The sequence below is a fragment of the Lynx rufus genome, unplaced genomic scaffold (genome assembly GCF_022079265.1).
Source record: "Lynx rufus isolate CCGP_SWC_20201006 ecotype Redwood Valley unplaced genomic scaffold, mLynRuf1.p SCAF_6, whole genome shotgun sequence".
Taxonomy (NCBI): Eukaryota; Metazoa; Chordata; class Mammalia; order Carnivora; family Felidae; genus Lynx; species Lynx rufus.
The window spans coordinates 27,532,442-27,553,911 of record NW_025814878.1 but is presented as its reverse complement, the minus strand read 5'-3'; the positions used below and the strand labels follow the sequence as shown (position 1 = coordinate 27,553,911).

The following is a 21,470-nucleotide window of genomic DNA, read 5'->3' as shown; positions in this document are numbered from 1 at the left end:
AGCCAAGGCAAATATAATAGTTACATGGCCAAACAGCATATGCTCTCTCATGCTATCCTCAAGAAAACTTAAGGAGGAACTGGGAAGAGTTTTGCTAAGTAGACAAAGAATGAACCTATATGGCAGCAGACTGTTGTAAATAGAAGTGCTATAAGGGTGCCTGGGCGGCTCAGTTACATATCTGACTTTGGCTCAGGTCATGATCTCATGGTTTGTGAGTTCGAGCCCCACATCAGACTCTCCACCTGCTCTCAGTGCAGAGCCCCCTTCAGATCCTCTGTCTTCCTTTCTCTTTGCCCCTACCACTTGCTTTCGCTCTCTCTTTTTCAAAAATAATAAGGATGAAAAAAATAAAAATAAAGGTGTTGTAGTTTTCCATTGAGCTAGTGACCTTGAGAATGCCCTGGATATCATCAAAATGTTACCTCTCTAGTTAATATGTCATTAGTATAAATGAACTAAATACAGGTGGAAGCCATGTTTCTTCTTCTCTCTGATGGCAGCACTTCACGGAAAGAAACTGCAGGAAGCAATACAGCTCATATTTTCTTGGTGATTTTGTGAAGTGGCTTGCGGTATTAGGAGTCACACATCATCTTTACTATGTGGCAGCTTTCCTTGCCACTTGATATCCCTAAAGAGCATTCAGCTGCTCTCAAAGCGTTAGGATAGGTAGAAGGAGGTGTCAACAGTAGATTAAAAACATAGAATTCTAGCAGCTGTATTTCTACTTATTACTTGCTGAAAGGTATTATAAATATTAGATACAGTGCTAGAGTGAAGAGTTTCTGTTTCTTTTAAAAATTTTTTTTAATGTTTATTTATTTTTGGGAGAGAGAGAGAGACACACACACAGAGTGTGAGTAGGGGAGGGGCAGAGAGAGAGGGAGACACAGAATCTGAAGCAGGCTCCAGGCACTGAGCTGTCAGCACAGAGCCCGACACGGGGCTCAAACTCCCAAACTGCGAGATCGTGACCTGAGCCGAAGTCGGACGCCCAACCGACTGAGCCACCCAGGTGCCCCAAGAGTTTCTGTTTCTTTCCCTAAAGGCTTAAGATTAAACAACGCAGTCGTGCTCAACACAAATTTGTAAATAGAGGGATTGAAGAGAAGACCTATCTAAAAACCCCATGGTAAAGTAATAGATGCTCTATCATAAAATAAAATGAAGAATTGAGAAATGGGGATGTCTGGGTGGCCCAGCTGGTTAAGCGTCCAGCTCTTGACTTCAGCTCAGGTGATGATCTCATGGTTGTGGGATTTAGCCCCATGTCCACGCTGAGTGTGGTGCCTGCCTGAGATTCTCCCTCTCTGTTTCTAGCAATCTCCTCTCTCTCTCTCTTTAAAATTAAAAAATTTTTTTAAAGTAATTGAGAAATACTGTATATTCAAACAGATGGTTTGGAAAATGCAGACAATCTCCGCCAATATTTTACTCCATTATTTGGGTATTAACAGTAGAAGAAGAGCTCTTTTTATAAAGATTATTTGGATAATTTTTTCCATGTCTAAGTAACATCTATGAATTATTTCTCTTTTCCCTCTATGAAATTCATTTGTTATGGACATATAATTATCACTTGACTTATTAATATTAATGCAGCATGTTAAAGGCAGGTATTTTTAGAATGCTAGAGATTCCCAAAGTAATTTTCACATTGGTTTTAGAAATATGGTAGTATATTATATATGATTATATATTAAGGATGATTAATACTATTAGAATTTTAATATTTTAAAGGAAATAGTGATGAGCTTGAATGTTATCATTCTATTCTTTTCAATTTGTCTCTGCTTTCTGCTTATTTTGAATGTGAATCCACACTCTGCCTCTTAGTAGCTATGTGTCCTTTGGTAAGTGACCTAATTTCTCTGTGATTCACTTTCCTCCTTTGGGGATAATAACAGTACCAATCTTACAGGGCTATTGTGATTACTAAGTGAGTTAGTAAAAGGTTTTAGAATAGTGCCCGTACATAGTATGTAAGTATGTACATATATACGTACCTGTGTAAGTTTTCTCTTACTGTTGTTATACAGATAGATGACAGAGCGTCATTTTGTCTGTTTGTTTGTTTGTTTGTTTAAGATTGGCTCGAAACAATAAGCAAAGTACCATTGTCTTTTCTATTTTCCATCACTCTTGCTTTTTCACCTCTAAAGCTAATGACAGGCATGAGGCAGGGTATCAGGGCCTCACCCAGGCAGCAAACGGGCATGCTTGGGCAGGGGGACCAAGGTAGAGCCCAGCACCAACAGATGGTCCAGAGGGGCAGAAGAGGGGACGGGGAGGCTGCCAGGCAGTTCTCACCCAGGGTGCCGGCGCTGGATCCGAAATCACCATGCTAATCTAAGCCCATTAGCTGGTGTGGTGAGGTGCCTTTGCCTGCTTTCGTCCCTGTCAGGAACGGGATTGGATGGAACTGAGCCTGAACGGGAAGGGCCTCCCTTACCCGGGCCGAGAGGGGCTGCGGGAGGCTGTGGCTCACAAGAAGGTAATTGAAGGGTCTGTATCAGGAGGAAGGTGGAAATGAGACCGTGCAAATAATGAAAAGTGTAGTTATGCCAAGAGATGAAGGAAGGAGTCATTAAGAATTATAAAGTAAGATCTGCCTCAGAGAAATCCCATGTCAATATACACATTCTCTCTATAACTTTGAATTGCCAATATGTAACTTTTCATTAGGGGCAGTGGCCATTAAAAACTATTTTAGTTTTTAACTAATGCCGTACTACTACAGACATGTAAACTTTTCCCAGTTATGAAAATGAGTATAAAAGATTGCCATTCTTCTTTGACCATCAAATCCCCAAAATGATAAACCAGTTTGGTTTGGCTTTTAATTTACATTCTGAATTTTGGTTTCAGGTCATTATCACATGAAACATACATTTCTTTATAGCTACTGCATAACAGGAATAAAGTATTAGAAAACACAGCAGAGCTCCAGGAATATCAGCAGGACACATCATTTCTTCATCTGATATACAGCCTATTTATGTTTTCATCATGGAAGTCGTGATTAGCGTAAGATAACAAGTCTCGATAAGAAATTATCTGCTATTGTAAAAAAATCTTAACCTTTTTAATGAAGCTGGTATTCCATTGTTCTTCTGATCACAATAACCTTCTTACAGAAATTAAATTTTATCTTTCAGAACCTTAGAATGATTTTCATATTCAGATTGTGAACTAAAGTGAATTTTCATATTTCATGGCTGTCTTTACTTCTATATCGAAATAAAGTTGGGTGCATAGTAACATCAGTCTGAGGCCTCTTTGGCACGTATTAAATTAGACACATCATTTAGCTAAATGTAAGTGATATGGTTGGTGAGTGCTTCCCGAGTAAATAGGTTACATTATTTAGCAGATGCCGCCTTGGATGATTCTAAAAATACTCATCATGGTCTCAGTGGCGTTTTTCCTGTATTGGCTCTTTGGGTGCCAATTGCAATCGAGAATGAAGTTCTGAGGGATTCACGGTACAGCGTATCAAAGGTTATCAAGTGGCTTTGAACGTCACTGATAATTCTCCCTAAACTGTGCCTGAAACTAGGCTAAAGGAAAGTAAAACTTTAGTCCTTTCTAATGCTTAATTAAGATAGTCTTGAAAAGTTTTTCTGTTTGATGTTTCTTGCTACTAATTTATTGTTTCAAAGTCTTCTATCTTGTATTTGACTTCCTTCAGTGTTATGTTGCATAATTGATATGCCACTTATATTAGGTAAGATGATAAATGTGAAGCCCTTGAAAATATCCCCTGTGCCTGCTAGGTTCAAGGCAAAAATAAGATTCAGGTGTAGCATTAGACAGTCACCAAGCCTATCCACCATTGCAGGGTTGCAACTCCCTTGGCATGGTCTTGTTGAAGATACCCTACACGTTGTTTCTCTCCAGTTGAAATAATCCCAACTCTCTTGGCCTTTACAGGTCAAATTTTTCTGGCTTTAACCATTTTTATAATTTTCTTTGAGCTCTCTTAATGTGATATACTTCCACCAATCCTTAAATGACAAGGTACCTTGGAAAGGGCCTGGCCTATGAAGAAGGGAAACAGGGAATAATGGGGGGGGGGTGCGTCTAAAACCTAAAAATAATGCTAACCCAGACTTCTTAGCTTTGAACTAGAACCTTTCAGGGTGATATCTCTGGGACTGTTTTGGCAACCCAGTGGATCCATTCAGAAAATAGGAACCTTTTTAGCCTTACCCTGACTGATATTCAACTTTGATATACTCATTTATTTTCTTAGAATGATTGTCCTTTATTTTATTATGGAAAAAAACACCACCTGCTGCAGCTGTGGGGAGACCAATTCAGATACATTTTATTAGAGAAGATGTATATTGCTATGGGGAAAAGTGCCTGAAAAAAAAAAAAGAAATATATTGCCAAAAAATTCTCTAGAGAACAAAGACCATGTTAATATTATATATCAGACAAAGCAGATTCTTACCTGTTTCTAGATTCTTTATTATTAAAGATGCTTTCTGTTCAGGGCATATAATTTCAGTGCCTCCTAAGGCATGCATTTTGAACCACAGTTCTCTCTGTAAATTATGAGTTAAAGAATTAATTCCGTTCCACTCTCTAGTAAAAATTCATTCCTTGAAGACTCATGTTGGAAGTCATCTGTGAAGAACTGCAAAAGTAATCGGTTCTTACTTTTTTGCTAAAATTAAATTAATTAGCTTAACGATGTTTCTAATGTTTCCCTTATTTCTTACTTAAAAAAAAATAATGATATCTTACAAAACTGAAATGGAGATTATGGTGGCTAGCCAGTGCTGGCGTTGGTCCTTGAAAACTGAAGTTCCTTTTTTTTCCTAAGTTATGACTGGTCATCTTGTGCCTGGTCTAAGGGGATGACACCAGCCTGCCTTGCCTTCCCGCTCCCAACCAGCACCCATGCACAAGTGAAAAAGCATTTAAAAGACAAGTAAGCACGGTCAGTTTCCATTTACTCAGAACCTTTAAGAACTTTTTCTGCAACCTTACCTCTATTGAAGTTATTCCTCTAAGTTCACTAATGACAATATATAAGAGTGTTGTATATATTTAATAGCATTTGTCATGTAAATATGATAGCATTTACTCTATTTCCCTGTTTTAAACATTTTAGAAGTTCACTTATTTAGTCCATATAACACTTTGAAGTAGGTTCACTTGTTAACCTCATTTTATCGATGAGGAAACTGAGGCCAAACCACATCTTGAAAAGTAGCAGAGCTCGTTTGAACTCCCGCATTTTGATTGCCCCTCAGTACCATGTGCTGCTTCCTCAGGGCCCCCTACCCACCAAACCAAAAGAAGTCCACTTGGTTTAACTCTTATTGAATTTAGAATGAACAGCATTTGATGCTGTCAACTGCCCTTCTTTTGAAACTCTATCCTCTGAATTTGTGACAATTATGATTTTTTTCACTTTGGTGTTTTTGTTTTTGTTTTTAATTCATATCAAAGTTAGCTAGTATATAGTGCGATAATGATTTCAGGAGTAGAATCCAGTGATTCATCCCCTACATATAACAGCCAGTGCTCATCGCAACAAGTGTCCTCCTTAATGCCCCTACCCATTTAGCCCATCCCCCCCCCACAACCCCTCAAGCACCCCTCAGTTTGTTCTCTGTATTTAAGAGTCTCTTATGTTTTGTCCCCCTCCTTGTTTTTATATTATTTTTGCTTCCCTTCCCTTATGTTCATCTGTTTTGTCTCTTAAATTCCACGTATGAGTGAAGTCATATGACATTTGTGACAATTATTTATTAAGCACTGTTCCGTGACAAGCATTGTGCTAGGCACTGGGGACATTTCAGTGATTGAAAGTCAGACAAAAGTCTTTGTCTTTGGGGAACATGCATTCTAATGGGGAGAGATAGATAATGACAGACCGTGAAAAATGAACACAGTAAAGTAAATTACACAATATGGTAGGAGGTGGTAGGTGCTGTGGAAGAACATACATAGATATTTACGAAGAGAGAAGCATAGAAAGGATTTGGGAGTGCAAATTAAAGAGTGTGGTCAGGTAAAATTCTGTTAAGAAAATAAAATTTGAGGGGCGCCTAGTTAAGCATGGGACTCTTGATTTTGGCTCAGGTCATGATCTCAGGGTTGTAAGATTGAACCCTGGATCAGGCTCTGTGCTGAGTGTGAGCCTACTTAAGATTCCGCTGCCCACCCCCCCCCGCCCCGCCTCTCTTTCTTCCTGTCTCTGTGCATGTGCACTCTCTCTTTCAGATAAAAAGAAAGATAAGATGAAAGAAAGAAAGAAAGAAAGAAAGAAAGAAAGAAAGAAAGAAAGAAAGAAAGAAGCACAAAGAAAGAAAGAAAAAATTGGATGGCAGGCAGTCTCCCAGGATGGCAGGATGGGAGACTGGCCATGAGGATATCTGGAGGAACATTGCCAGGAGAGGAAGCAGGAAGGGGGATGAGCAGGAGACACGGCCTAGAAATTACTGAGAGGGCAGAGCAGGAACTTGTGGGCTGTTCTGGGGAAGTTGGCTCTACTTTTGGGAAAAGTGGGGACCTCTGGAGAATTTTCAGCAGAGGAGTGACCTGATGTGATGTATGTTTTGATAGGATCACTCTGGCTGTAGAGGAGGCAAGGGTGAGAAAACAGGAGGCTATCAGGATAATCCGGGTGAAAGACAGGACCAAGGTAGCAAGGCAGTAGTGAGAATTAGTCATGTGTTGAAGGGAGAGCCAACAAGATTGGATTGGAGGCAACACTGAAAGAAAGAGGCAAACTCAGGGTGACCCCAGGGCTTTCCGCCTGGTCAGCTAGAACATTTACTATTAACGGAGGTAGGAAAGTCTGTGAGTGGAGCAGTTAGGAAAGGGCAGCAGCTCAGCTTGGATACAGAGCAAGAACACAGATCAACAAAAACATGTTAAATATAATATTAAAAATTAAGGGCAATTTAAATGTCTAACAATAAATAGTTAGATAGATAAATTAATGATGCCCCCATATAGTGGAGTACTGTGGCAACAAAAATATTAAAAATATCTTGCACATCTGTATATTACTTATTGACATACTAACTGGGAAAAAGAGCTGATTGCCAAATAGTACTCATGGCTCAACCACGTTCCTATAAAAAAGAAAAAAAAGTACTTTGTTTTGCACAGGAGAAATAAAATACATAACAAAATTGTAGTAGTTTCAGCGTGGGGTGATTTCATTTTAATTTTTTGTTTTTGTATCTTTTTGAAATGTTTCTCATAATTTTTTTGTGAATAAAAAGGGAAAATATGTATTCTAACTGTACTTTAATAAGATTTATATAAATATAATCTGAATATTATATATATATATATATATATATATATATATATATATGCATAGAAAAAGACTTGAAGGGTATACCCACACTGTTAATGTGTTGGAAAGGACATGAATTATTTTTCTTCTCTTTCCGATTTTTCGTATTTTCTAATTTTTAAACAGATGACAAGTATTGCCAGGGTAAAATTTTTTTAAGTTATAAATTAAAAGGAAAAATTCACACATAGCCAGTAAACTTGACCTGGAAAGTATTGTACCTTCATCTTGTGGACTGTGTTTTGGGACTGTGAGGCTGGCTGCAGGACCATTGCATAGGAAGGGGAGAGGGAGACATTCCTTCCCTTGTTTGGGGAAACTACACAGGTAGCAAGGGCTTCCACTGTGAGTTCACCAACCAGCCTTCTTCTTGATATGAAAGGCACTGAGAATAAGGAGAGGCAGGTAGAGAACAACTTGGAAGATCCGATGACTTCCTCTTCCAATTCAAATAACCTTTGTCTTCAAATGGTTCTTTTAAAAAAAATATGTATTTATTTTGGGGGGCAGGCAGAGAGAGAGAGAGAGAGAGGAAGAGAGAGAATCCCAAGTAGGCTCCATGCTGAGCACACAGCCTGACACAGGGCTCGATCTTACAATTGTGAGATCATGATCTGAGCTGAAATTGAGTCGGATTTAACTGAGCCACTCCGGTGCCCCTGTTTTAAAATGATTCTTACAGGGGCGCCTGGGTGGCTGAGTCGGTTAAGCGGCCGACTTCGGCTCAGGTCACGAACTCGCGGTCCGTGAGTTTGAGCCCCACGTCGGGCTCTGTGCTGGCGGCTCAGAGCCTGGAGCCTGTTTCAGATTCTGTGTCTCCCGCTCTCTCTGACCCTCCCCCATTCATGCTCTGTCTCTCTCTCTCTCAAAAATAAATAAACGTTAAAAAAAAATTTTTTTAAATGGTTCTTACGTAAGGAGTTTAAAAATTGCATTCATCTGGTGTGCCTGGGTGGCTCAGTCGTTAAAGTGATGATCTCACAGTTCATGGGTTCGAACCCTATGTCGGGCTCTGTGCAGACAGCCCAGAGCCTGGAGTCTGCTTCAGATTCTGTTTCCCTCTCTCTCTGCCCCTCCCTCACTCTCACTCTGTCTCTGTGTCTCTCAAAAATAAACGTTTAAAAAATAAAAAAAAATTGTATTCATGTTATTAAAACATTTTATACACTATAAAATGTTAAAATTTGTATCACTTTTAAAAATTCATCCATTTCTCTGTTGAAGACAATTACTCTTTTTTTATACCTCAAATTTCAACTTGATATACTTTATTATTTCAGAAGCTTGAAGCATGTGAAGTTCTGAATGCTGCCAATTTTAAACCCAACATTCTTCAATGATTTTTTTTTTTTTTTAAATACAACTCATCCTAGACAGGGAGACTTTAAAAACAACTTTAAAACCATTTTGTGGTATCCATTTTCAAATGCCAGTAGGCTGTATTGTGTACCGAAGTGTGATATCAGGTTCCAAGAAAGGGATATAAATATGAAGTAGCTGCCCTGCCTCAGTGGAATGATTGAGTGATGTGATTGTGTTTTGTCATTTCAAGGGAGTGAAAAAAATAGACCCCGAATTCTATGAAAAATTTATCAGTCACAGATTTGGAGAAGAAATGGTACATCGCATAGATCTTTGCTCCATGCTAAAGAAAAAACAAAGTAATGGTTATTATCACTGTGAGTCTTCAATTGTGATTGGTGAGTGCCATTTAAAAATTACTTATTATCTTTAATTTTGATTTTGTTAATATTGTTTCTTTTTGGCAGATACTTAGGGCTAGTTGTATATGTTCTTTTCAGCGATGTATTTTTGTAAATACTATGTTTTGGCGATAATACATTGGAAATTTTGTAAAACATACGCATGGTTCATGTTTATTGGTCAAGATTTTAGTACCTTTGGTTTTTATATACTTTTGTGCTTTAAATATAATGAAGTCTTGAAATGTTGATTCGAAATTCATTCCAGTTTAATTTTATTTCATGAATATGAAGAAAACATTTTCTCCAGTGAGGACCTGTATGAACGCACCATTCCACACAAGACATTTTCATGTTTGCTGCTTTTTTTTTTATTTTTATTTTTTTTTAATTTTTTTTTCAACGTTTATTTTATTTTTGGGACAGAGAGAGACAGAGCATGAACGGGGGAGGGGCAGAGAGAGAGGGAGACACAGAATCGGAAACAGGCTCCAGGCTCTGAGCCATCAGCCCAGAGCCCGACGCGGGGCTCGAACTCACGGACCGCGAGATCATGACCTGGCTGAAGTCGGACACTTAACCGACTGCGCCACCCAGGCGCCCCCATGTTTGCTGCTTTTAATTAGGAATAGAATATTCCAGGTCAGAACGTTTCATTCTGAGAAGATAAAGTCTAGGTGGCCTGCAAAGATTGAAAACGTGTTCTTCAATTTCTTCCCCAAAGGAAACATGTTTTGTGGGGAAACAGATTCACGCATGAATACTTCTCTCATCTTATCAGGGAGATGGCATGTGATTAAGACAGACTCATACACAATTACGTTTCCAAGTGAAAAGTGTATAAACCAAATGAAGATTTTTTTTTTTTTTTAAGCCAGAGCAGGGCTGTTCTGCAGTGTGAATGTATTCAAAGGAATTTGTTCACATGATTCACATGTGCTATTTCAAATCCAGGCATCATTCTTATAAAATGGTGAACTTCAAGACAACCTGATTTGTATACTTTTGAAGTAACATGAAAATATTCAAAGAAGATAAATACCCATATCTAAATATTTCAAGGTCTTCAACCAAGATAATTTCTCTCCACATCAGCTTGAAGAAAACCCATGGAAGTATACATCCTGAAAGAATCTTAATACTGAAGTATTTTTAATGCATTAAGGAAATGTTCCAGAGACACAATTTTATTTCCAAATTCTCACTAGGTATCTTCAGAACGGTCGTCATCTTATCTTCCAAAGATCTTAGCTATCTTAAACAGAAGATATTCAATATGTCGTTTGAATTTATGTTCTGAAACATTTCAAGTCGATTTTTAAGGAAGACTTTTGTGTTTTCAGGAGTTTTGCTGGAGTGCTGTCTTCCATGAAGTTTTGATGAGGGCTAAACATTTCCTTTTAAGTTCATTGCAAATGGCAAATGTACAATTTTCTTGTGGAACACAGATTTTGGCTAGCTTGCCATATCTTCTCTGTGATTACTTTAGGCCAACCTTGAAGGAGAGCTCAGTGCTTCATTGCCTCTCCCACTCCCATTTAAAAAGCAAACAAAACCCCCTGAGCAATCTGTAGAATTTCCTGAAGATACTGTGGGATTGGCATGTATCACTGACATTGCCATTAGACAGCTGTGTTCAGCTCACCCCAAATCACAATACATCAACCATTGAATTTTTTATTTTATTTCTGTTTTCAGCTTAGTCTTCAAAACTCCCCTTATTCCAGGCAATATCTCTAGATTTTCCCCTCAGGCTTGTTTATCTCTCATCTTTTTCTAACTCAAAGCAATTTAGCTTCTTTTAAGCTCCACCAATCTTGTATCCCCATACTGATCATTTAACATTTATTTTAAAAAATGGATTTTGCCTATTACAAATACTCTACCTTTTCCGTCACATTTTGTGATGCCAAAATGAACTTTAAAATTATATCTGCCTCGATGAGGCTCCTGGGTGGCTCAGTCTGTTAAGCGTCTGACTCTTGGTTTCGGCTCAGGTCATGATCTCACAGTTTGAGTTCGAGCCCTGCTTTGGGCTCTGCGCTGACAGTGTGGAGCCTGCTTGGGATTCTCTCTCTCTGTGTGTCTTTCTCTGCCCCTCCCCTGCTCATACACACTCTCTCTCTCTAAAAATAAATAAATAAACTAAAAAAAAGATTTTAAAATAATATCTGCATCTAGTATAATAATTATTGTGTTATAATTAATACACACTAGAATTCCTTTATTTGCTATGGCTAGTTATTGATTTTCTCAATCTTAATCTTATCTGAGTTTTGTAATAGAGAGTATTTAGGAGGATTCAGGATACTTTCTTTGTGAGTTTCGTTTCTTGATCAGATTTAACTGACTTCTTTTTGATTTGATCCTGACTCAAATTTAAAGCCTGTTTCCTGTACCTTGAACCAATATTTTATTGTATGCATTTATAGAATGGGACAGATTTACATTCTTAACATATTTTGCATTCAGAATTTCTAGGGTAAGAAGTTGGGTTCAAAGACTCGGAATATTTTATAAAACTTTGTATGTAGGTACATAAGTGAATTTCTCTAGGGAGGGAATTCTTCAGATTGGCATATTTCCTATGTCTTAATTTGGTAATAAGGCATTCTTGGAGAGTACTAGATTCCAAGTCATGGATTTTCTTTTCAGCTGTCTCAATTATGCCATTTAGGGTATCTTATCATTATTATTTAAAAAATATCAATGACTATATGCTTCATTTCTAAGATTTCCAGTTGATTCTTTTTCATATTTTCCTCTTCTGTTCTTTGCTTTGTGGATGCTATTGCTTCATTCAGCTCTTTGAGGATTTCAATATAATTAATTATTAATGTTCTTTTTATATATTTAAAAGTATTTTAGTTTTTCTTTTTTATTGAGTGAATTTAATGTGTAACATTGTATAAACTTAAGGAGTACAAGTTTTTACTTTGATATATTTATGTATTATGCTTTAATTGCCAATGTAGTGATATTTATCACATTATATAATTGTACAATATTTATGTTTATATTAAGTATATTGTATATTAGATCTTTATGACTTATTTGCTACTTGTTATAAGTTTGTACACTTTAAAACACCATTATTCTTACTCCCCCAACCCCCAGTTTTCTGGTAATCATGATTTTATTATTTTTTTTACAGATTTAATTTCCTAGATTCCACTTATAAATGATATCATACAGTACTTGTCTTTCTTTGACTTATCTTGCTTAGCATAATGTGCTCAAGGTCCATCCATGTTGTTGCAAGTGGGAGGATATCCTCCTTTCTCATGGCTGAATAATATTCCATTGTGTGTACATATGACATCTTTTTATCCATATTTTGGATATTGTGAATAACACTGTGATAAACATGGAAGTTCATATCTGGTTGAAATCCTATTCTCATTGCTTTAGGTTTATATCCAGATCTACTGGATCATATGGTGTTTCTATTTTTAATTTTTTGGGGGACTCTGCGTACTCTTTCTTATAGTCTTTGAGCCAATTTACTTTCCCACCAAAAGCGTATAAGGGTTCTGTTTTCGCCATATCTTTGCTGGCACCTATTGGTTCTTGTATTTTTGTTGATAGCCATTCTAACAAGTGTCAGATGACATTGTATTGTGGTTTTGACTTGCATTTCCCTGATGATTAGTGATGTTTAGCATCTTTTCATGTGTCTGTTGGCCATTTTGAACAAAAATCAAATAATCGGATTTAAAAATGGGTAGAAGAGCAAAGTAGACATTTCTCCAAACAAGACTTCCGATATTTTTTAAATCTCTAGTTCCATGGGTGTGAATTCTTCTATTTGTTGGATCTTTTGTGGCACTTCCTTTCTTCTGATGCTTTTTAGGTTTTTGAGAGCTCATTGTGTTGTACATGTGTGGTTTGGCAGTCGAACTGGCAACAGCAAACCGTGCTTGTCCATAAGGAGTTGGAATCTATTCTTTTCGTGTCTCTTATCGATTTGTGAGATGTGTTGTTTTGTTTTGTTTTGGGTTTTGTTTTTATAGTAAAGACAATTAGCCCTTTGCCATATTGGTCCAAATATTTACCAGGTTTTATTTTACATTTAATTTTGGTCACAAGGCAATTTTCACATTAAATGTTTTTAATTTTTGTTAAATTATAGATGGAATGTTCTCCTGTGATTTCTTCCATTATTAGTCATCTCCAAATCAAAGATTTGATACATATTCATTTATGTCTTCCAGTTTTTTTGTTATTGCTTTTGCATTTGAGCTTTTAATCTACCTGGTATGATCATTTATATAAGTACTCGGACACAGAGGATTAATGCAGAAATCCAGTTGCTAAAAGTGAGTGTGAAGTAGGGATTTAGCTTTAGGAATATATTTTTATAATATTTTTTATACCCCAACTGTATGTTCCAAGATCACAAATTAGCATCTTCCATTTTGTACTTCACTGGTACAGGGTTTGTTTGTTTGTTTGTTTTCTAATTTTAGTAATTTGCCAGTATTGGGGTGATTTATGTAAAAAATCTGGGTTTCTGCTGCCTTCTGAAAAATCAGAAAATGTGATACTGGTTCTCCATTCTTGCATGGTAGTGATTTTCTAGATAGGGTAGTAGGCACACTGACCTTAGAAGTAGCTGCTTTTTATTATCCCCCTTATTCTGTTGTTGTTACCATAAATTTGCTGAACTTGTTCTCACTCTGTGCTTGGCTCCTGAAGCCCTCTGAATTTGGATCCCCCTGCCAGCTATTGCTGTTTCCTGTGCCTGCTTTACATTTCAATGCTGAGCATTTTCCTCTGTCTTTAGCCATCATATACCTCGATGTGAGTGTTAGGGGAGTTTGGTAGAATATGGAGACATCATTCATATTTTCAGATACAAAAAAAGGTTATATCTCTTAGTTCTCTCATCATCAAAACTTTGGGTAATATTATGCCTACTTAATATTGGGCTGCAACTCCTTACAAACCTAACTGCAATAATCAGCTAAAATTCAAATCCAAAAAGGAAAAAAAAAGGAGCGCCTGGGTGACTCAGTCGGTAAAGCATCAAACTCTTGATTTCGACTCAGATCATGATCTCTTGGTTCATAGGTTCAAGCCCCACATAGGCTCTGTGCTGACAGCATGGAGCCTGCTTGGGATTCTCTCTCTTCCTCTCTCTCCGCCCCTTCCCCTCTTGCATGTGCTTATGCTTTCTCTCTCTGAAAATAAGACTTTTTTATTTTTTAATTTTTTTTTCAACGTTTATTTATTTTTGGGACAGAGAGAGACAGAGCATGAACGAGGGAGGGGCAGAGAGAGAGGGAGACACAGAATTGGAAACAGTCTCCAGGCTCTGAGCCATCAGCCCAGAGCCTGACATGGGGCTCGAACTCACGGACCGCGAGATTGTGACCTGGCTGAAGTCGGACGCTTAACCGACTGCGCCACCCAGGTGCCCCAAAATAAGACTTTTTTAAAAAAAAAGGTAAAAAAAAATTTTTTGTGGTGAAACCAGGAATGAAATATGGCTCAGGTATCCTAGCATGGTGGAGGCTGTTCTCAGTGAGCTACTTAACAGTTGGGTGAATTAATTTTTCTCAGGCAGCTATATTCCATTTATATTTCCTTAGGGGAGGTAATTGAATAAATGACACCCTTTGTAAGATTGATGAGCAATTTAATGATTGCAAAGACTAGTTTACTTTCAGCTCTCAGACATACCTTATAGGAGGCAATGGGGAATTTGAAAGGTCTAGATGTTGTTGTTGTTGTTGTTGTTGTTGTTGTTGTTGTTGTTGTTTTTGGCAGGCCAGTGTATTTCTTTATAACTTTCGCAAGTAGATGTGGAAACCATAATTTTCTGGGATCCTGACTGTTTTTTGGTTTCATAATAATTAGTTATCATTAACTTAATGAATGTTATTGAGCATATACAATGCATATATGCCTTGGGGCTCCTGGGTGGCTCAGTTGGTTGAGTGTCCAACTTCGGCTCAGGGCATGATCTCACGGCTCGTGGGTTCCAGCCCTGCATCAGGCTCTGTGCTGACAGCCTGGAGCCTGTTTCAGATTCTGTGTCTCCCTCTCTTTCTCTCTCTGCCCCTCCCCTGCTCATGCTCAGTCTCTCTCTGTCTCTCAAAAATAAAACATTAAAAAAATTACAATGTGTATATGCCTCTCTTTGGTATAATGAGGTATGGAGAACTATAAGACAGTCCTTAAGTGTGATAGTCACTGGGCAATGAGAAATGGGGAGGAATGAGGAATAGATGAATAGGGTTTTGTCCATGACAATAGTGGTGGAAGAAGCTTATGATTTTATCTTCTCAGAGAGAAGTGGCAGAGGTAAGGAGTGGCAGAGGTCAAAAGAATAGGATAAGACTGAATAGGCAGATGGAGAGTAGCAAAAGGACACCTTCTAGGAGCAGCGGTTATGATTTACAGGGGAGGGAAGCGATGGGTTGGGAAGCAGTGAAGAGGCAATATTAGTGATAGGAGACACACTGCAAAGACTAACGATTGAACCTGTAATCTAGTTAGCTAAGGAAGGTGTGGCAAGGAGCTTGCTAGGTTTGGGTGTAGAAGTAGGTGAAAGAGGTAGGAAAGGAGATACGCACAGTCATACATATTGAGACAGAGGATGTGTAATAAAAAGACTGAGCAGATAGACGTGGGATATAAAAAGAGGGTGAAATTTAATACTTCCTGTAATAACACAAGATTGGATCCTGAAGTTAAGACTTTAAGTTAGTTTCAGACTATAGCACAGAGGCAGTGAGAGGGTTAGGATTGGGCCATCCGTGGGCTCAAATAGAAGCATACAGGTGTGCACAGTTACAGTTGTAGAAGATGAAAGGGGTCATAGGTAAGTTAGAGCCGACTCAGTTATAGTCAACTCAGCCTATATCCAGTGCCCAACAGGTCAGACCAGCAAGATACCAGACTCCGACTTTATGGGCTGAAACACAGTGAGAATTCCAAGTGATGTGAATCAATGAATTTATTCTATCCAAGGCCATCCACACACCCTTAAAAACATTAAAAAAAAAAAAGCCAATTTCAGAGTACCTGGGTGGCTCAGTTGGTTGAGCGTTTAACTCTTGGTTTTGGCTCAGGTCACAATCTCAGGGTTTGTGGGATGGAGCCCCACGTCAGGCTCTGTGCTGACAGGACATGGAGCCTGCTTGGGATTCTCTGTCTCTCCATTGGCCCCTCTTGTCACTTGTGCTGTCTCTCAAAAATAAATAAAAAGCTAAAAAAGCCAATTTCACGTAAGAATGCTTTTGCTGAGTAGTAAAAGTAATTAATTGTATTTAATTTGTCTCTATATGTGTGTCTTTTTTCGTATTCTATTAACATAAATGAGAAGTGTTCCTAAAGTACCTCAGCAGCATATTGAAGCAGGAGGTTGACTCAGGAAGGGCACTTGTATCATTATTTAAACTACGAGCTAAAGTAGTGACTTCCTTTTCTGAAACGTCATTTTTGTTGAAACATGACTCACAAACTATCATTTTCACATCTGGGCATTTGGCAGGCATTTTCTTTAAAATAAACTTGTCACATCAGGGGTATCTGACATGATTTACTACTATGATAAAATTCAAGCTCTCAGGCAAAAATAAGAATTTTGGAAAACTTTATTACCATGAGTTTAACAGCTTCCTAAAACTTAAAGACTTTTTCCCACTTTCTATTATGGAAAGTGTCATCAACAAAACTAAGTAGCACAGAGTAGAATAATGAACTCTGTTTTCCCAGTTTTTCCCCCTCTGTCACACTATTTTTATTTTACTGAGGTATAACTTATATACAAAACTGCACATAATTAAAAAAAATTTTTTTTGTAATGTTTACCTTTGAGAGAGAGAGAGAGAGAGAGAGAGAGAGAGAGAGGGAGGGGGGGAGAGAGAGAGAGGGAGAGAGAGAGAGAGACCCAGAATGGGAAGCAGGCTCCAGGCTCTGAGCTGTCAGCACAGAGCCCGACGCGGGGCTTGAACTTGTGAACCATGAGATCATGACCTGAGCCGAAGTCAGACGTTCAGCTGACTGAGCTACCTAGGCACCCCAGACTGCACATAATTTAAAGTGTACAATTTGATGAGTTTTTAACGTACAGATACAACTGTGAAACCATTATCACCATCAAGATACTGAACATTTCCATCACCATCAGAAGTTTACTAGTGGCCTTTTGCAATCCATGGGGTGATATTAATGATTGTCCAATGTGGGTTTTGTTTTTTGATGTTGTATAATGAAGTGGGTCAAAATATGAAGATCTGTATAACTCAATCAATATTTCTTAAATGACCAATATTTGTTACAAAGACACATGTGTAGATAAAGGATCCATTGAAAATTCAAGATACCAGAAGATTTGACTATAAAGAGTAAGAGGAGTTCAGAAGTTTTAAGATTCCACATTGCAACTAAACTTCAAGAAACTGCAACTTGTTGAGTTTTGGTATAGTATCAAAGAGGAATATTCATGATTATCTGAAAACGCTATTATTCTCCTCCCTTTTGAAAATTTGTATGTATGTGAGGCTGGATTTTTCTTAGGCTCCAAATGAAACCATATGTTGCAACAGACTGAATGCAGGATCAGACCTGAGGATAAAGCTGTCTTTGATTATGCCAGACATTAAGGAAAATTGCAGAAATGTAAATGAATGCTGTTCTTCTCACTATAAAAACTTTTAATTAAAAATACAGTTGTTTTTCATAAAAAGACTCCTAATGATAATATTTAAGATATTTTGAGGGGCACCTGGGTGGCTCAGTTGGTTAAGCGTCTGACTTTGGCTCAGGTCATGATCTCATGGTTCGTGAGTTTGAGCCCCACGTTGGGCTCTGTGCTGACAACTCAGAGCCTGGAGCCTGCTTGGGATTCTGTGTCTCCTCCTCTCTCTGCCCTTCCCCTGCTCATGCTCTGTCTCTCTCAGTCTCTCAATAATAAATAAACATTTAACAAAATTTTTAAAAAAGATATTTTGAAATAAAAAATTTTCAGAAAATTCTGTTTTAATTTCAAATGCAGTAAATATTGATAAATAATCACCCACATGAGCAAAAACTCTTTGAGTGGGAAGGAAGATGGGGAGATTGTCAGTAATTTTTAAGAGTGTAAAGTGGTCCTGAAGCCAATACGTTTAAGAATTGCTGCTTCAGTTCATGGTCCAAGAAAACCATGAAAAAACTTAAGCCTCAGACAACTCTCCAACCTTAACTTTGATCAATATTTCCAACCTTTTCTTCCAACAAATTAATTTGGATGGCTACCTAGCTATCGAATTTTTTCCTCCATTCCTTTTTAATTTCCATTTAAGCATTCTGTGATAAAAATGTATCAAGAACGAAAATATCCTAGAGTGCCAGTACCATGTCTATATGAATGCCTCATTTAAAAATCATTCTTATGTGATGCTGACACTGTATAATATAGAATGTCCATTTTGCTGTGGGCAGGCCCAAAAAGTTTGTCTTGTTTTCTTTTGCACAGGCTGACAGGGAAGATGATTTAGAAAATTTCATCTCTACTTAGACCAATTAAGATGAATGTATTTCGAGTATGTTAGGAGAGGGAGAAGTGAAAAGACAGTTTATCATCTGAGGAGACTGTGCATTTTTTCCACTTGAAAACTTAGCAGTTGGAAATTTTCTCCGTTGAAACTTATCAAGTAAATTAATAAGAGCTGAGTACAGAGTATTTAATCATTTAATTTCTGACACAGAAATGAGTGACCGTATAATTTATCATTTAAATGTTCCCTTGTAAGTGTACTAGGCTGGGATAAAAAAAGAAAGCCAAGACTGTCCAGATTTAACTGGAACTGAGTCATTCTGCCTAGAAAGCAGAATGCTCTTGAAAAAGCAGAACCTTTAACATAGTAAAATTTCTCAAATGCCCATGTTATTCCTTTTTGTAATCTAATTGTCCTCTTCTTAAATATTTCTTTGATGAAACATGTCTTCTAAAAAGAAAGCATTTGAAATTTTATGGTTATATGCCCTTAGTAAAAATGAAAAGCAACTGATATTAGAACGCTCGGCTTATTTCCTTACATTTGCTTGAGTTAGAGGAAGACAGGGATTAAATAACTGAAAAAAAAATGAATCTTTGTGATGGCTCACTGTATTTTAACTGATTTATCAGCTATTAATCTGGATGCTAACACAAAGTGGCAGCTGTGGCTCAGGCTATTTTGAAAATGAAACCATCTGTTGGCCTGGTTTCAAACCTTATGATTTATATCAGATGCCGTAGGAACCCTGCGTATTAAAGGAGCAGTGCTCTGTGGTAAATGTAACGATCTGACAAACATTAATGCTAGAATGATACAAGAGTAACTTATGTTGTTTTATGATTTATTTGTAGAGCCTTTGATTTTAAGTGTATTTTAGCAAATATGAAAGTAAATATTGAATTTCAAATAAAAAGAAAAAAGCTACATGAATGATATTGGGGTGCAGAGTCTGTGATCAAAGATATTAAGATGTGTAGTAAACTAGTGTTAGGAGACCTTTCCAGTTGCCGAAAGTCATGGCTAACTAGCCCATCGCATTGCCTAATTGCCTCTGAATACTCTTTTTCAGCACATTAATTAACGCTCTAAAGGTGCTTAGCATAGTGCCTGCCATATAATGTTGTAAAAATGTTAGTTATTGATATTAATAGCCATACTAGTCATATTAGAATACTTACGGTAACAGTGTTCTTACTGTTCTAACATCAGAACATCCATTTCAGGTTATTATAGATTTGCATTATTCTTAATGCTTTCCTTAAATTGGCCTGTGATTAACATCGGTGCATTTAAAAAATAAAAATGCATAGATATATATCAGGTGTTTTAACTTATGTATTTGTGTAATATTTTATATTGCATATATACTTATATATAATTTATATATATATAAGTACAATGCGAGGATAAAAACTTCACTGTGTTTTTTCCTGGCTATGGGAAACACACAACAAAGTTGTCGGTCTTTAATGTCTTTGATATCTTCTTTAATGTCACGTTGTTAAAAAAAAAAAAAAAGCAATTTGATAATGTGATGCAATCACAGGAGACAAATATGTAAAACTCATGAAGTTCATGCCCCTTTCAGCGAAGCACTAAGGAATTCCAGAGGATGCAGAATAGTGGAGAGGCCAAGTATGTGCTATGCGGTAGCTGACCCAGGAGTTCTGAGAGGCAGGCAGACCTTGTTGTAATGGCCACTGCTACTTCCCAGCGAGGCAACCTTGCACGCATTACTTACTGACCCTAAACCCATCCATAACATGGGGTTAATAATGATGGTTGCCTCATGAGGATGTTGTGAGGACTGAATGAGATAACGCGTGAAAGGCACTTAGCATCGTGCCTGACGCGTACTCGGTGCTCACTCACTTGTGCCCACCATTATTGCTGTGTTTATCACAAAGTGTGTGTACAATTCTTAAACCCAGGACACAGAAGGAAGAGTTAGTATAAGGGAAAAAAGTCATTTTCTTTCTTTTTTCTTTTTTAATTTTTCTTGAATGTTTATTTTTGGGAGAGAGACAGAGCAGGATGTTTATTTTGGGGAGAGAGACAGAGCAGGAGTGGAGGAGGGGCAGAGAGCAAGGGAGACACAGAATCTGAAGGAGGCTCCAGGCTCTGAGCCGTCAGCACAGAGCCCGATGTGGGGCTCGAACCCACAAACTGCGAATGAGATCGTGACCCGAGTTGCAGTTGGATGCTTCACCAACTGAGCCACACAGGCACCCCAAAAGTCATTTTCTTTTTAATCTTTACTGGGAATATACTATTTTAGGAATTAGGAACAACTGTGGACTCTAAAAGATTGATTGTTAAACACTAGGGCAAAGGTGTTAAGGGATTTGTTAAATGTCTTTACTGACCATCTTTTAAGGGGGAAGAGAGAGTACCATTTGTGGATCATATAACCCGGAGGCCTGAGGGACCTCATGAAGTTTCTTCCATCGTTACAATTCACAAGTTCTTTGTTTTGTGTTAAGCTGTTGTACTTTAGTTTTTGCCAGAGCTACATTTTGATGTCATTGTATCTGGTTAATTGAAAGACAATAATATTCTCATTGTCCAGCTCTGCCTGAAAATCCAGTTCCACCATATTCTTCTTCTGTTTTAGATTCACTCTTAAAATAGGAATCGGCACAGGGACCATGACCCTAGTGAGTAAATGGCCCGTGGCTGCCACACTACTGTTACAGTGATATTGGGACTCAGCTGTTTGGCCTGAGCTATCTGGCTTACCTCCCTCGGGACATTTGAAGAGCTGCTAGCTGTGCATATAAACACATTTTGTTGTATTTTACTTGTGCAATTTGTTGAACAGATAGTTATGGAACCTACTAAGTGCCAAGAATTATGTTGTGTATTAAAGATCAAAGGTCGGCCAACACAGCGTCTGCTCTGAGCCAAGTCATGCAAACAATTACAATTTAAAGTGATAAC

At 37.8% G+C, this 21,470-nt stretch overlaps 1 protein-coding gene across 5 annotated transcripts in view; it reads left to right on the top strand.

Moving 5' to 3' along the window:
• Window positions 1-21,470, top strand: part of AKAP7 (A-kinase anchoring protein 7) — a 158,826-nt gene that overhangs the window by 78,863 nt on the left and 58,493 nt on the right. For 3 of the 5 annotated variants that reach the window (XM_047102381.1, XM_047102380.1, XM_047102382.1), the window contains one exon: window positions 8,886-9,033. In XM_047102381.1, coding sequence (XP_046958337.1) covers window positions 8,886-9,033 — 148 coding nt within the window. Of the gene's footprint in view, window positions 1-8,885; window positions 9,034-9,462; window positions 9,492-9,990; window positions 10,029-21,470 lie in introns of those variants that run through there. The other 2 variants (XM_047102383.1, XM_047102384.1) reach the window with 2 other exon arrangements.